At 49.5% G+C, this 12,622-nt stretch overlaps 1 protein-coding gene across 1 annotated transcript; it reads left to right on the forward strand.

Annotated features, from left to right (window-relative positions):
• The first annotated feature begins 4,348 nt into the window (after positions 1 to 4,348).
• Positions 4,349 to 12,620, forward strand: LOC103187091 (5'(3')-deoxyribonucleotidase, mitochondrial). Its single transcript, XM_042341143.1, has 6 exons — positions 4,349 to 4,431; positions 4,625 to 4,838; positions 6,952 to 7,052; positions 7,163 to 7,223; positions 7,757 to 7,871; positions 10,050 to 12,620. Exons 1-6 carry the CDS (start codon positions 4,349 to 4,351, stop codon positions 10,187 to 10,189), a joined length of 714 nt encoding a protein of 237 aa, XP_042197077.1. The 3' UTR covers positions 10,190 to 12,620.
• The last annotated feature ends 2 nt before the right edge of the window (positions 12,621 to 12,622 follow it).

The following is a 12,622-nucleotide window of genomic DNA, read 5'->3' on the forward strand; positions in this document are numbered from 1 at the left end:
TGAGTTTGGTTTCCCCCAATGCAGAGGAGACCACATCACATTGGTGGTGGTACACGGAAATCGCTGTCTCACTTGAAAACTGTGTTTGGGGCCCTGGACAGTGGTGTGGGAGGTAATTATATTTATTGTGTTATGGCATCATATTATTATAATAGTTATAATTATTGTGTTATGGTAATATGATATGATAATCACTATAATATTATAATAGAGACAGGTTTTGCAGATGTAGGATGCTGCTCTACTTGATCTATTAATGCAGACACTGCATATTCTGGCCAACAATCCTCCTGATAAATTGTTTAATTTGCTGTTTGCAAATTGCCTGTCATGTTCATCTTTTACTTGTTTTTTTTGTGTTGTAGATGCTGCATCAAATATAAGAATAATTTATTATTGTTTATTATAGTCTCAGTTCAAACTATTTTTGCCTAGGATAATAAACTATAACAACTATAATTACAACAACAACAATAACAAAATTACATTTGTATTTCGCCTTTCACGTCAGGAGGACGTCCCAAGGCACTGGACAGACAGAGATTATGGACCTGAGCTGAGGGTCGGAATGGGGGAGGGCAGGGGGGGAAGCAGGGAGATCGAAAGCACGGTCAAAGAGGAGGATCTTGAGGTGGGTCTTGAAGGTGGCGAGGGAGGGGGCTAGACGGAGGGACTACGGGATGGAGTTCCAGAGGGTGGGTGCAGAGTAGTGGAAGGCCCGCCCACCGATAATGGGGCGAGCGAGGCGGGGGATGTGAAGCAGGCCGGAGCCCACTGAGCACAGGGAGAGAACAGGATGGTGGGTTAGGAGGTCGCAGAGATTGTGGGGGAGCAAGACAATGGAGGGCTTTAAAGGTGAGGACCAGGATCTTGAACTGTATCCTCTGTGTGATGGGAAGCCAGTGGAGTTGGGCGAGGATGGGGGTGATAGGGTCACGGAACCTAGTGCAGGGGAGGACGCGGGCTGCAGAGTTCTGGATAATCTGCAGAAGGAGGAGTTGGGGAGGCCGACAAGCAGTGCATTTGCATAGTCGAGCCTCGATGTAATGAATGCATGTATGAGGGTTTCAGCGGCCTGTGGTGTGAGACAGTGGTGGAGCCGGGCAACGTTGTGGAAGTGGGGGAAGGCAGAGCGGGTCATGGTTCAGATGTGGAGTAGAAAGGATAATTGAGGGTCAAACAAGATCCCAAGGTTCTGGACTGGCTCAGTGAGGTGGAGTGTGCAACCGTGGATGGTGATGCTGTCAGCGCCTGAGGTGAGGAGGCGCTGACAGGAGGCAATCAGGAGAGCCTCAGTCTTGTTGACGTTCAACTGGAGAAAGTTGCTCTCATCCAGGACTTGAATATTTGACAGACATTCTGTCAGCACAGCAGTGGTCCTGGAGTCAAGGGCGGAGACAGAGAGATAGAGTTGGGTGTCATCCGCATACATGTGGAAGTTGACCCAATGTCGGCGGATGATGTCACCAAGCGGGAGCACATAGATATTGAAGAGGAGGGGTCCAAGGACACAGCCCTGAGAAACACCGCAAGAGACAGTCCGGGACTAGAGGAGAAGCCATTTGAGGAGATGCAATGCAGGTGATGTGAGAGGTACGATCTGAACCAATCAAGGAGAGCGCCGTGGAGGTTGAGGTGAGAGGAGAGACAGTGGATGAGGATAGAGTGGTTGACGGTGTCGAAGGCAGCAGAGAGGTCAAGGAGGACGAGGAGACAGAGGGAGCCCTGGTCGCAGATGGACAGAATGTAATTTGTCACTTTGACCAGCGCTGTTTCTGTGCTGTGGGCGGCATGGAAGCTCGATTGGAGGGGTTCGAGAAGGAAGTGGCGGGAGAGGAAGGAGCGAAGCTGAGAAGCAACAACTTGTTCCAGGACCTTGGAGAGGAAGGGAAGGTTGGAGATGGGGCGATAGTTAGGGAGTAAAGAAGGGTCGAGGGAGGGTTTTTTAAGAATAGGAGTGATGCCGGCGGTTTTTAAAGGGATGGAACCGTACCAGAGGATAGGGTGAGGTTAACAATGTCAGTGAGTAGAGGGTCAAGGAGGTGGAGCTGAGAGGTAAGGAGAAGGGTAGGGATGAGGGAGCAGGTGATGGGTTTCATACCGGTTACGGTGGTGATGAGAGAGGAGGGGGAGACGGGTTCAAAGGTGTGGAGGGAGGGGTGGGTAGCGTCTGGGATGGGAGGAGATGGGGAGGGGGTAGCAGTTGCTGTGGAAGAGGCAGTTGAGCGGATTCATCCGTCTTTGGATTCGAGAAGGTCCAGCATCGCCTCGCAGTTGGTATTTAAGGTGAGGATGGATGAGGCGTGAGAGGGTGGGCGGAGGAGTCAGTTCGTGATGGAGAAGAGAAGCCTGGGTTGTCCTTAGCCTCCAAGATTGTTGGAGTAGAATGGCGATTAGCGGAGGCGAGGGCGGAGTGGTAAGATTTGATATGGGACAGCCAGATCTGCCGATAGACAGTTAAGTTTGATTTAAGCCAGGTGCGCTCAGCGGCATGCACCTGTGCTTTAAAGGTTTGGAGGTGGCTGGTGTACCATGGTGACTTATATGAGTAGAATATGGTTTGGGAAGAAAGGGGTGCAAGGGAATCGAGAGTGTAGACGAGGGAGCTGTGGAGAAGAGTGACCGAGGAGGATAGGTCATTGTGGGAGGAAGCCCAGAGGGGAAGGAGTTCAGATGACTCCAAGGCAGCTGAGAGTGAGTGGGGGGGGAGATTTTTTTCCAGGGTCGATAGGAGTTGGAGGTGGGTTGGATGGTGGTGGGGAGAGGATTGAGGAGTTAAGGGAGATGAAGTGATGGTCCGAGATTGCTTTGTCGATGATGGTGAGTTCCGAGACTGTGAGGCCCCGAGTGATCACCAGATCGAGGGAGTGAGCGCGGACGTGGGTGGCGGAGTGGATTTGGAGGGAGAGATTGAGGGAGGAGATAACAACAACAAAATGACATATGTATCGCGCCTTTCACGTCGGGAGGACGTCCCAAGGCGCTGGACAGATAGAGTTACAGACCCGAGCTGAGGGTCGGGAGGGGGGGGGCAGGGGGGCAAACAGGGAGATCAAAAGTAATAATTGAGATAAGGGAGGAAAAGTCAACAGAGGTAGAGCAGGAGGGGGTGGAGTGAAGGTTGAAGTCGCCGAGGATGAGGAGGCATTCGGAGCAGAGGGAGAAGGAAGATAGGAGGGTGGAGATGTCGGTGATGTGATGAAGGTGGGGAGGAGCTGGGGGGGGCGATAGATAAAGAGAATTTTGAGGGAGGGAAAGGTTGGAGGGGTGATAAAGGGTAAGGTGCTCAAAGGAGGGGAAGGTTCCAGAGGAGTACGGGGATAGGCTGAGTGGGGACCGGGAGATGAGAGCCATCACGGCAGTTAGGTTGAAGGGTGTGATGGACGGTGTCGCGGGGGGTGTGGGAAGGTGTCGCCAGGTTTCAGTGAGGGTGAGGATGCGGACGTGTTCATCGACGATGAGGTCTTGGATGGTGTGTTTAATTGTAATAAATGTAATTACTTGCATTTATTACAGTGTCACAAAAGTAAAAGAAGCAATTTGTAAGCGATTCACTGAATCGGGGGGGGGGTGGGGGGGGGCAGTGCCCGGGGTGGGGGGGGGGCAGTGCCCGGGGTGGGGGGGGCAGTGCCCGGGGTGGGGGGGTCAGTGCCCGGGGGGGGGGGGCAGTGCCGGGGGGGGGGTCAGTGCCCGGGGTGGGGGGGGGCAGTGCCCGGGGTGAGGGGGGGCAGTGCCCGGGGTGGGGGGGGCAGTGCCCGGGGGGGGGGCAGTGCCCGGGGTGGGGGGGGCAGTGCCCGGGGTGGGGGGGGCAGTGCCCGGGGTGGGGGGGGGCAGTGCCCGGGGGGGGGGGGTGGCCCGGGGTGGGGGGGGCAGTGCCCGGGGTGGGGGGGGGCAGTGCCCGGGGTGGGGGGGGGGGCAGTGCCCGGGGTGGGGGGGTCAGTGCCCGGGGGGGGGCAGTGCCCGGGGGGGGCAGTGCCCGGGGTGGGGGGGCAGTGCCCGGGGGGGGGGCAGTGCCCGGGGGGGGGGCAGTGCCCGGGGGGGGGCAGTGCCCGGGGGGGGGGGCAGTGCCCGGGGGGGGGGGCAGTGCCCGGGGTGGGGGGGGGCAGTGCCCGGGGTGGGGGGGGCAGTGCCCGGGGTGGGGGGGGCAGTGCCCGGGGGGGGGGCGTGCCCGGGGGGGGGGGCAGTGCCCGGGGGGGGGGGGTGGGCCCGGGGTGGGGGGGCAGTGCCCGGGGGGGGCGCTGTGGAGCTGGTGGGTAGTGCAGTGCAGTGCAGTGGCTGAGCGCTGTGTGTGAGGCGGTGGCGGTGGCGCTGTGAGGTTTCCCGGTGCTGCCGCGGGGACACCGCAGACATGTCCGCGGCCTCGCGGGGGCGTCCCCGCACCGCCGCCGCACCGCCGCCTCCGCCCGCAACAGAGCTCCGTGACCGCCGGCAGTGACTTGTCGATCGGATCGGAGTCGGGGGTTCTCGGGCCCTGTGCTGTTCAGAGCGATCATGGCTTCGCTGTGTCGGCTGCTGACCCGGAGCGGCCCGGGGAGGGCCGGGGGTGTGGGTGGGCCCGGGGCCGGGGGTGGGGGTGGGCCCGGGGCCGGGGGTGTGGGGGGGCCCGGGGCCGGGGTGTGGGGGGGCCCGGGGCCGGGGGTGTGGGTGGGCCCGGGGCCCGGGGCCGGGCCGGGAGGCTGCGGGTGCTGCTGGACATGGATGGGGTTTTGGCTGATTTCGAGGCGGGGTTCCTGCACAGGTATCGGCGGATGTTCCCCGCGGAGCCCTGTGTACCGCTGTCAGACCGCAGAGGGTTTTGGGTCTCCGCTCAGTACGAGAGTCTGAAGCCCGGACTGTGTGTGAGTCATAGCGGACACTCAGCGCAGCGCTCGGTCACTGAGGGCGCCGCGCGCTCACACCCCTCCCCCCCCCCCCTCCCCGTGTCCCCCCTCCCCGTGTCCCCCCCTCTCCCCGTGTCCCCCCCCTCTCCCCGTGTCCCCCCCCTCTCCCCGTGTCCCCCCCCTCTCCCGTGTCCCCCCCCCCCCCCCTCTCCCCGTGTCCCCCCCCCTCCCCCCCCTCTCCCCGTGTCCCCCCCTCTCCCCGTGTCCCCCCCCTCTCCCCGTGTTCCCCCCCCTCTCCCCGTGTCCCCCCCCCTCTCCCCGTGCCCCCCCCTCTCCCCGTGTCCCCCCCCTCTCCCCGTGCCCCCCCCCTCTCCCCGTGTCCCCCCCCTCTCCCCGTGTCCCCCCCTCTCCCCGTGTCCCCCCTCTCCCCGTGTCCCCCCCCCTCTCCCCGTGTCCCCCCCTCTCCCCGTGTCCCCCCCTCTCCCCGTGTCCCCCCCCCCCTCTCCCCGTGTCCCCCCCTCTCCCCGTGTCCCCCCCCTCTCCCCGTGTCCCCCCCTCTCCCCGTGTCCCCCCCTCTCCCCGTGTCCCCCCCCTCTCCCCGTGTCCCCCATTGCGGGTTCCGCTCCGGACACTGTTCCACACACATCGCCGTCTCCTGACCGCGTCCGTCATGTTGTTTAATAACCTAAACCCAAACTGATGCCATTGTGTTAACCCCTCACCCGCCATTCACTGCTCCTGGGGATCGCCTGACTTTGGGCGCAGCGCAGTTGGTTGGGATTTGGGGCCAATTGGCCGCTGTGTATCGCTCACAAAATACAGTCAAAGCCACTTTACCATATAACCTCTGATATACTTTGTAAAGATGGGGGAGGCGAGGGGGAGGCGAGGGGAAGGCGAGGGGGAGGCGAGGGGAAGGCGAGGGGGAGGCGAGGGGGAGGCGAGGGGAAGGCGAGGGGAAGGCGAGGGGGAGGCGAGGGGAAGCGAGGGGAAGGCGAGGGGGAGGCGAGGGGGAGGCGAGGGGAAGGCGAGGGGAAAGCGAGCTAAGGAAAGTACCAGGGCAGAAAGATTCAATTTCCAGTCTCGGCTGTTAGATGATCTCAGTGCATTTATAAATTTTTTTGAAAAATATTAATCATTTGGTCACTCAATCTATGGCTGTTTGTGGGACATTGCTGTGCACAATTTGCTGCCATGTCTCGTCCAAAAAATATGCAGTCAATTCACCTTTCAGTGTAGCGTTTTGAGATATCTCAATGATGTGATAAGGCGCTATATCAAATGCAGGAATAATTATTATTATTTATATCACTCCGCAATGCTAAGAAGGGTCACATATTATTTTGCTGGACAATATGTGAACAGCAGCACGCATGCTCAAGGATCTCTCACACTCTCAAGCATGATCAATGGGTGAAGCAATTAAATGAATCTTAATTTCACACAATATTTGTAAGAAGATATGAATGTTCAAGCTAGTCCAAGGATTATTATTATCAGCTATAAGAAGATGTTACTGTATCGGACAGATTAGGATCAAGACAAGGAAATCATTTCTCTTGCATAGAGTAATAAGAATCAGAAATCAGTTGAAGGGTTTAAGAACAAGATATGTAGATTGTTGGGGGAATAAACATATGAAGTGATACGGTGAGAAGTGGGATTAGGGGAAATTGTAATACATGGCCCGTGGAATAATAATAATAATAAATATCTCGAAGCGCTTCACATTATGGGCGAAACGTGGTAGCCAATTGCGCATAGCAATGTCCCACATACATTCATGGATTGACCAAATTATTATTTTATCCATATATATTTTTGGAGGGATTATTACCGCCTAGAAAACAATCCACCAATTGACTAAAAAACAGCTTCCTACTTACTGCTAGGTAAACAGAGGCTTGTATGTGGAGTAAGGAAACTTTCTTAAGGTTTGGCCCTACCTGAGAATCGAATCCGGGTCCTCTTGCTTGCGAGGCTGTAACCACTACACCATGGATCTCCACAAATGGTCTGTGGTGGAGGCGAGCGGGCTATATGGGGTTTCTTCCCTTCCTAATTTCCTCTGTTCCAATTCCTCAACTTAATATTTTTATATTTTTTTAAATTTAATTTTTAAAAAATTCAGGAAAAGGCAATTAGCGTTTGGGAGTCGAAGAATTTCTTTATTGAACTTGATCCCATTCCTGGTGCAGTGAAGGCTGTGAAAGAGATGACCAGTTTGAAAAAGTGAGTCCCAACTCTTAAAACTATCCAAGAATCCAATTTCACTCTGTTCAGAATTAACATGTCAAAGACAAGGTACCTCTAGTGATTTTCTTTCTGTTGCTTTTCCACAGCACGGATGTATTCATCTGCACCAGCCCAATACCGAAGTTCGACCACTGCCCTTATGAGAAAGTAAGTCGCTGTGTGTGAAGCATTTCAAACCAAGAGAAATAGTAGGAATTGTTAAGGTTGATTTGTGCAATAGGTACTTGAGCTACCTTTGTGATCTGCTGCAATCACTCCTGCCCAATCCCTCCGTTCTGCCAACCTTTGCCCTGTTTTGGTGAGCAAACATTCAGCCACTTTGCTGAACTCTCTCCTTAAAAAAACACATCTGATTGTGATACGTTGCTTTGCACAATTGGCTGCTGTGTTTCGCCCACAAAATTCACAGTCAATCCACATTACAATATATTCTGGGAAGTGCTTTGAGATGTCTCAATGACATGGTAAGGTGCTGTATAAAATGCAAGGATAATTAGTATTATCCCTTCACCTTGCTCACTCCCTGAATTCTTTCAAAACACATTTTAAAAAGTTATCTTTGACTTCCCTTTTGTCCATTGCGTCCCCCACCCCTGCTCCACAAGTAAATACCCATGCATTAATCATGTATTAATCACAATCATAATATTAATCATGATGTATTGATCCTGTATTCACAGTACGCCTGGGTAGAGAAGCATCTTGGCAAAGAGTTTCTGGAACAGATTGTATTAACGAGGGATAAAACATTGATATCGGCTGACCTACTGATAGATGATAAAGTCGATATATCAGGTAAGATCACAGAGGAGGATTACATGTAGTCCTGGGGAAGCTTTACATTATTAAAGGTATTGTTACATTGTCAGAGGTACCGTCCTTCAGATCAGATTAAATTCAAGATCCCCTCTACCTGTCCGGTGGACGTTAAAGATCCTATTGCACTATTCAAAATGAGAAGCGAGTTTCTCTCGGTGTCCTGGTCAACAATCCCCCAAATAAAATCAATCATTCGCTTCATTCATGGCTGTTTGTGTGACAATGCTAAGAACACAAGAATTGCTAGATGAAAAAAGACAGAGGTCCATCTAATTTGCTTTCCACCTTCCTGGCAGTCGCATGCACGTGTGTTCCAAATTACCTATGTACTGTATCCCATAATGTTATTTCCCAAAAGAGAACTATCTAATCTGTGTTTGAAATAATTCACATTTCCTGTTTCAACCATCTCCCTAGGGAGTCTGTTCCACAGGTTTACTATTCATTCAGTGAAATAGTGTTTGTGTAGATTTGTTCTGACTTTACCCCCTTCAATCGCAGGCCATGTGCTTTGGTTTTACTATGCTTAGTCCCTTTAGATTCTTAAAGACAGCAATTATGTCGCCTATGTGGAAATGCTGTGTGCAAATTGGCTGCTGCATTCGCCTACAAAATACACAGTCACTACATCTTACATTAATAATAATAATCCTTGCATTTGATATAGCGCTTTTCACGTCTCCTCGACGTCCCAAAACGCTTCACAGAATATACTGTAAAGTGAATTGACTGTATATTTGTGGGCGAATGCGGCAGCCAATTGCGCATTGCAATGTCGCACAAACAGTCGTGGATTGAAAATGTTATTATTGTTTTTTTGGAGGGATTATTATCTGTGTGGAGTAAGGAAATTTGTTTTTGGTTTTGGAGGGATTATTATTAGGTGTGTGGAGTAAGGAAACTTGCCCGAGGTTTCGCCCTCTGCCTGGAATTGAACTCAGGTCTCTCACTTGCAAAGCGAGTGCTCTAACCACTGAGCTACAGGACTCCACTGTGAAGCAGTGCTTTCATTCATTTTGGTGATACAAAGCGTTATATCAAATGTAAGGATTCTTATTAATACCATAAATCTGTTCTTTCAAAGGGAAAAAATGGGAAATTGAGACGAGAAAGAAACACTTAAAAGATCCCAGCTGGACCACATTGATGTTTTAGAAATGTCAGTAAAAAAAAACAACGGGACAGCTGGCTTTTCCCCAGCATTAATTGTTCACTGGTATTTAGATGCCAGAGAAGCAAAACTCTGCAAATATACTTGCATAGAGTTACACCTTGCCCAAGTATGCAGCAATATGTAGCTGAAAGTAACTCTCAGTATTGCTGGCTTTTCGTGCTCTAAAGCAGATACTTGCCTCGCAAGCGAGAGGACCTCGGCCCAATTCCCAGGCAGGGCAAAACCTTAGGGAAGTTTCCTTACTCCACACACCTGTTTATCTAGCAGTGAGTATGAACTTGTTTGTTAGTTGTTTGGTGGATCGCTTTTCTTTTTAAAAATATCCCTTCAAAAAAATAATTTGGTTACTCAATTCACGACTGTTTGTGTGACACTGCTGTGTGCAATTGGCTGCCACTTTACGCCCACAAAATATACAGTCAATTCACTTTACAGTATATTCTGTGAAGCGTTTTGAGACGTCTCAACAATGTGATAAGGCGCTATATCAAATGCAAGGATTATTATTATTATTACTGGAGTATTGTACTGATTGACTGTGTTTGGATGGATGTTGGCCTGACTACGTGTACTTGTCTTGCTGTGTTCATTCAGACCTAATCTGAATGAGATCCCTGTTGTTTATAATAATAATAATCCTTGCATTTGATATAGCGCTTTTCACGTCGGGAGGACGTCCCAAAGCGCTTCACAGAATACACTGTAAAGTGAATTGACTGTATATTTGTGGGCGAACGCGGCAGCCAATTGCGCACAGCAATGTCCCACAAACAGTCGTAGATTGAAAATGACCAATTTATTATTGTTTTGTTTTGGAGGGATTATTATTAGGCTCTGTGTGGAGTAAGGAAACTTGCCCAAGGTTTCTCCCTCTGCCTGGAATTGAACTCAGGTCTCTCGCTTGCAAAGCGAGCGCTCTAACCACTGAGCTACAGGACTCCACAATAATACTAGTTGTGTTTTGTTTGCCGTTCTTCTAGGTGTGGAGCCCAATCCCACGTGGGAACACATTCTCTTCTCGGCCTGCCACAATAAGCACGTAGAGCTAACAACCCCAAGGATGCGACTGGGCTCGTGGGCGGACGACTGGAAAGCCATACTGGACAGCAGGCGCCAGTGATTTGCACGAGGCCTCAAAATTTTTATTAGTAACCCTCAAAGCAAAAGTTCCTGAAAAACAAAGCCAGATACAGAACTTTAAACTTAAAAAGCATGTCGCTATTAACAGTCATAAGGGCTAGCATGGAGTTTAATTTAATGCAAATTTCAAATTCATCTGTGATTTAAATTTCGTATTTTTATTTTTCATTAAGGATGTGACTCTTTTTTGCTCCTTTGCAAGCAAAATCCACTGCTGTTTGATATGAAAGTCCCAATCTCAGCATTTAATTGTTTAGTTGTTTGGAGTCTATGGTATTTCATCGTTTGGAGTTTAAAGGAGAACCAGAAAGACCTGCCTTTTGACTTGCACACTCTCGTGGTTTGTGATGAATCATTAGAGTGAACTTCATACTTACTGATTCTCGATAGCTGCTTACAACTTCCTTGACTTGCCATCTTAGCCTATTGTAATATAGGGTTGTGGCTTCCTTTGTCAATCATGCCATGAAACAATGTCCAGTCAATCGTTATTCCTCAGATGGACTTTGAACCTCTGGCTGCACAAAGGAGATCAAATTCCCTTTGGATCATGATGTTTCACACTGAATTTGAGTTATCTACACTGTGCATTATGCCAGGTTTTATTACCTGCTTCTGTTTCATCATCCGCCTCTTGAAGCCAAAAAGGTGGGAAAGTAGAGACACCTGTCCACTCTACTTGTTGTCTACATTATTGTGATGCCATGTCCTAGCTGGGGTCTACTTTCACACATACAAGGGTTTAACATGGAAAACCGTGTTGTGATGGGGTGATATCAGCTTGCAAGTTTATGCCACTGGAGGAGACAGAAGCTTAATGTAGCTCAGGGCAGAGCGGTGAAGTGCTCTTTAAACTTTGCCACAGTGCCTCCAATGTCAGTCCACCCTTTGATAAAACAGTGAGCTGAATATGGCATTTGGTTCTAGCCCACACTCTGCCATTCATGAACACTACCTAAGTTCACATCCTGTTGTGGTTCTCCGAGGGAAAGAGCAGCGCAGGAAGTGACCACGACTGAGTTTAACTGTAAGACAGGCCGGTTTAATGTCATTGCGGAAACTAGAGTATTGTGCTCTGAACTAAGAACCCACTTTACTTAACTTCACTTTCCTCAAATGTTCTCAATTGCACAGCTAACAAAAAATTATGTTCTTTGTAGTTGGAAGAAATATGAACAAACACATGAATGTATGTATCTATATATCAAATACAGACAGAAAATAAGTAAAGTGACTCAATGTTCAGGTGAATGTATAAAATAAACATATGATGTGCGCACAAAGAGATTTTGCTACAGGAAAATACAAAATATCCTCAGTAGTTGTTAAATAGATTTTTTTTTGTCAACAGTTACAAAAAGTTACCTCCTCATGTTGGTAGAAAATATTCCTCTCTCGCCCCCACCTCAGCTGTGACTGCGTTCCCCTAATAGAGGTATTTATAAATAATAAATCGTAACATAAACAGGAATAGATTGAAAGGTGTACATGAGACACTTTGGTAATTTTTTTTGCCAGCAGCTCACGGAAGTTATAACAAATAAACTGGCCTTACTCCACGACTTTCCTTTCGCATCAGAAACTCTCCAGTTCCACAGTTTATTTGGGAATGACTAATTCCGTCAAAGGTCTAAGGCACACCAAGAATATAGAAACCATTGTTTCACCCAATTGTTTTTCTTAAAACTGCAGGTTAAATTATGTGCTGTGCATTTTGACTGATATAACATAATTTGTACTGTGCTCACACCTACATTGTAACTGCTGTCATTCAGCCACAATGTCCCAAATCTCAAACTCGTTGCCTCAATCCCTTTGTCTTTGCCTGTCTTCAAATCACACCTCTTCAGCCGTGCCTTGAGTCACCTCCCCTCTCTTCCCAGTTTGTCATCAAATCGTACACTCTTGAGACGTATCTGCATTAAGGATGCTACATAATTGCAAGTTATTATTTTCATAGATTTTGAGCAATTATAAATCCTGTGAAATAGTTCTGGGGCAAATGAGTTCTTAATTCAATGTATCATTTTAAGGTTCTGTTGTTTTCTGTTTAAAGACTGAAAACTGGCATTGAGAACTAAATCGTTTCTTGGGGAGAAAAGGGATGGTTCCATTATACAGCAGTTCTAAATAAAAGAACTGTACCACTTGTAGAAAGTTGGTAAAGATGAAAGTGCAGGAGTTGCTAAATATTGTGACTGCATAGGGAATGTGCCAATACAACTTATTCAGTCAATCTAAAATTTAATGCAGCTTCTGTTTTAATATTCATGTACAGTTAGAAACACATTTGTTCATTACATCATCAAATACACAGCAGTACCTTTCTTTTTTTTGGTAACTGAGTTCTGCAACAATCATCGATTCCTCCATTTAGACATAAATGTTATTGTTTATTGTCATAACAAGGAGC

The sequence above is a fragment of the Callorhinchus milii genome, unplaced genomic scaffold (assembly GCF_018977255.1).
Source record: "Callorhinchus milii isolate IMCB2004 unplaced genomic scaffold, IMCB_Cmil_1.0 Scaffold16, whole genome shotgun sequence".
NCBI lineage: Eukaryota > Metazoa > Chordata > Chondrichthyes > Chimaeriformes > Callorhinchidae > Callorhinchus > Callorhinchus milii.

Coding starts and splice junctions, on each gene's coding strand:
- LOC103187091 (XM_042341143.1), top strand. CDS start 4,349: ATGTCCGCGGCCTCGCGGGGGCGTCCCCGCACCGCCGCCGCACCGCCG. Junction 4,839..6,951: donor GTCTGAAGCCCGGACTGTGT/GTGAGTCATAGC, acceptor TAAAAAATTCAG/GAAAAGGCAATTAGCGTTTG. Junction 7,224..7,756: donor ACCACTGCCCTTATGAGAAA/GTAAGTCGCTGT, acceptor CTGTATTCACAG/TACGCCTGGGTAGAGAAGCA.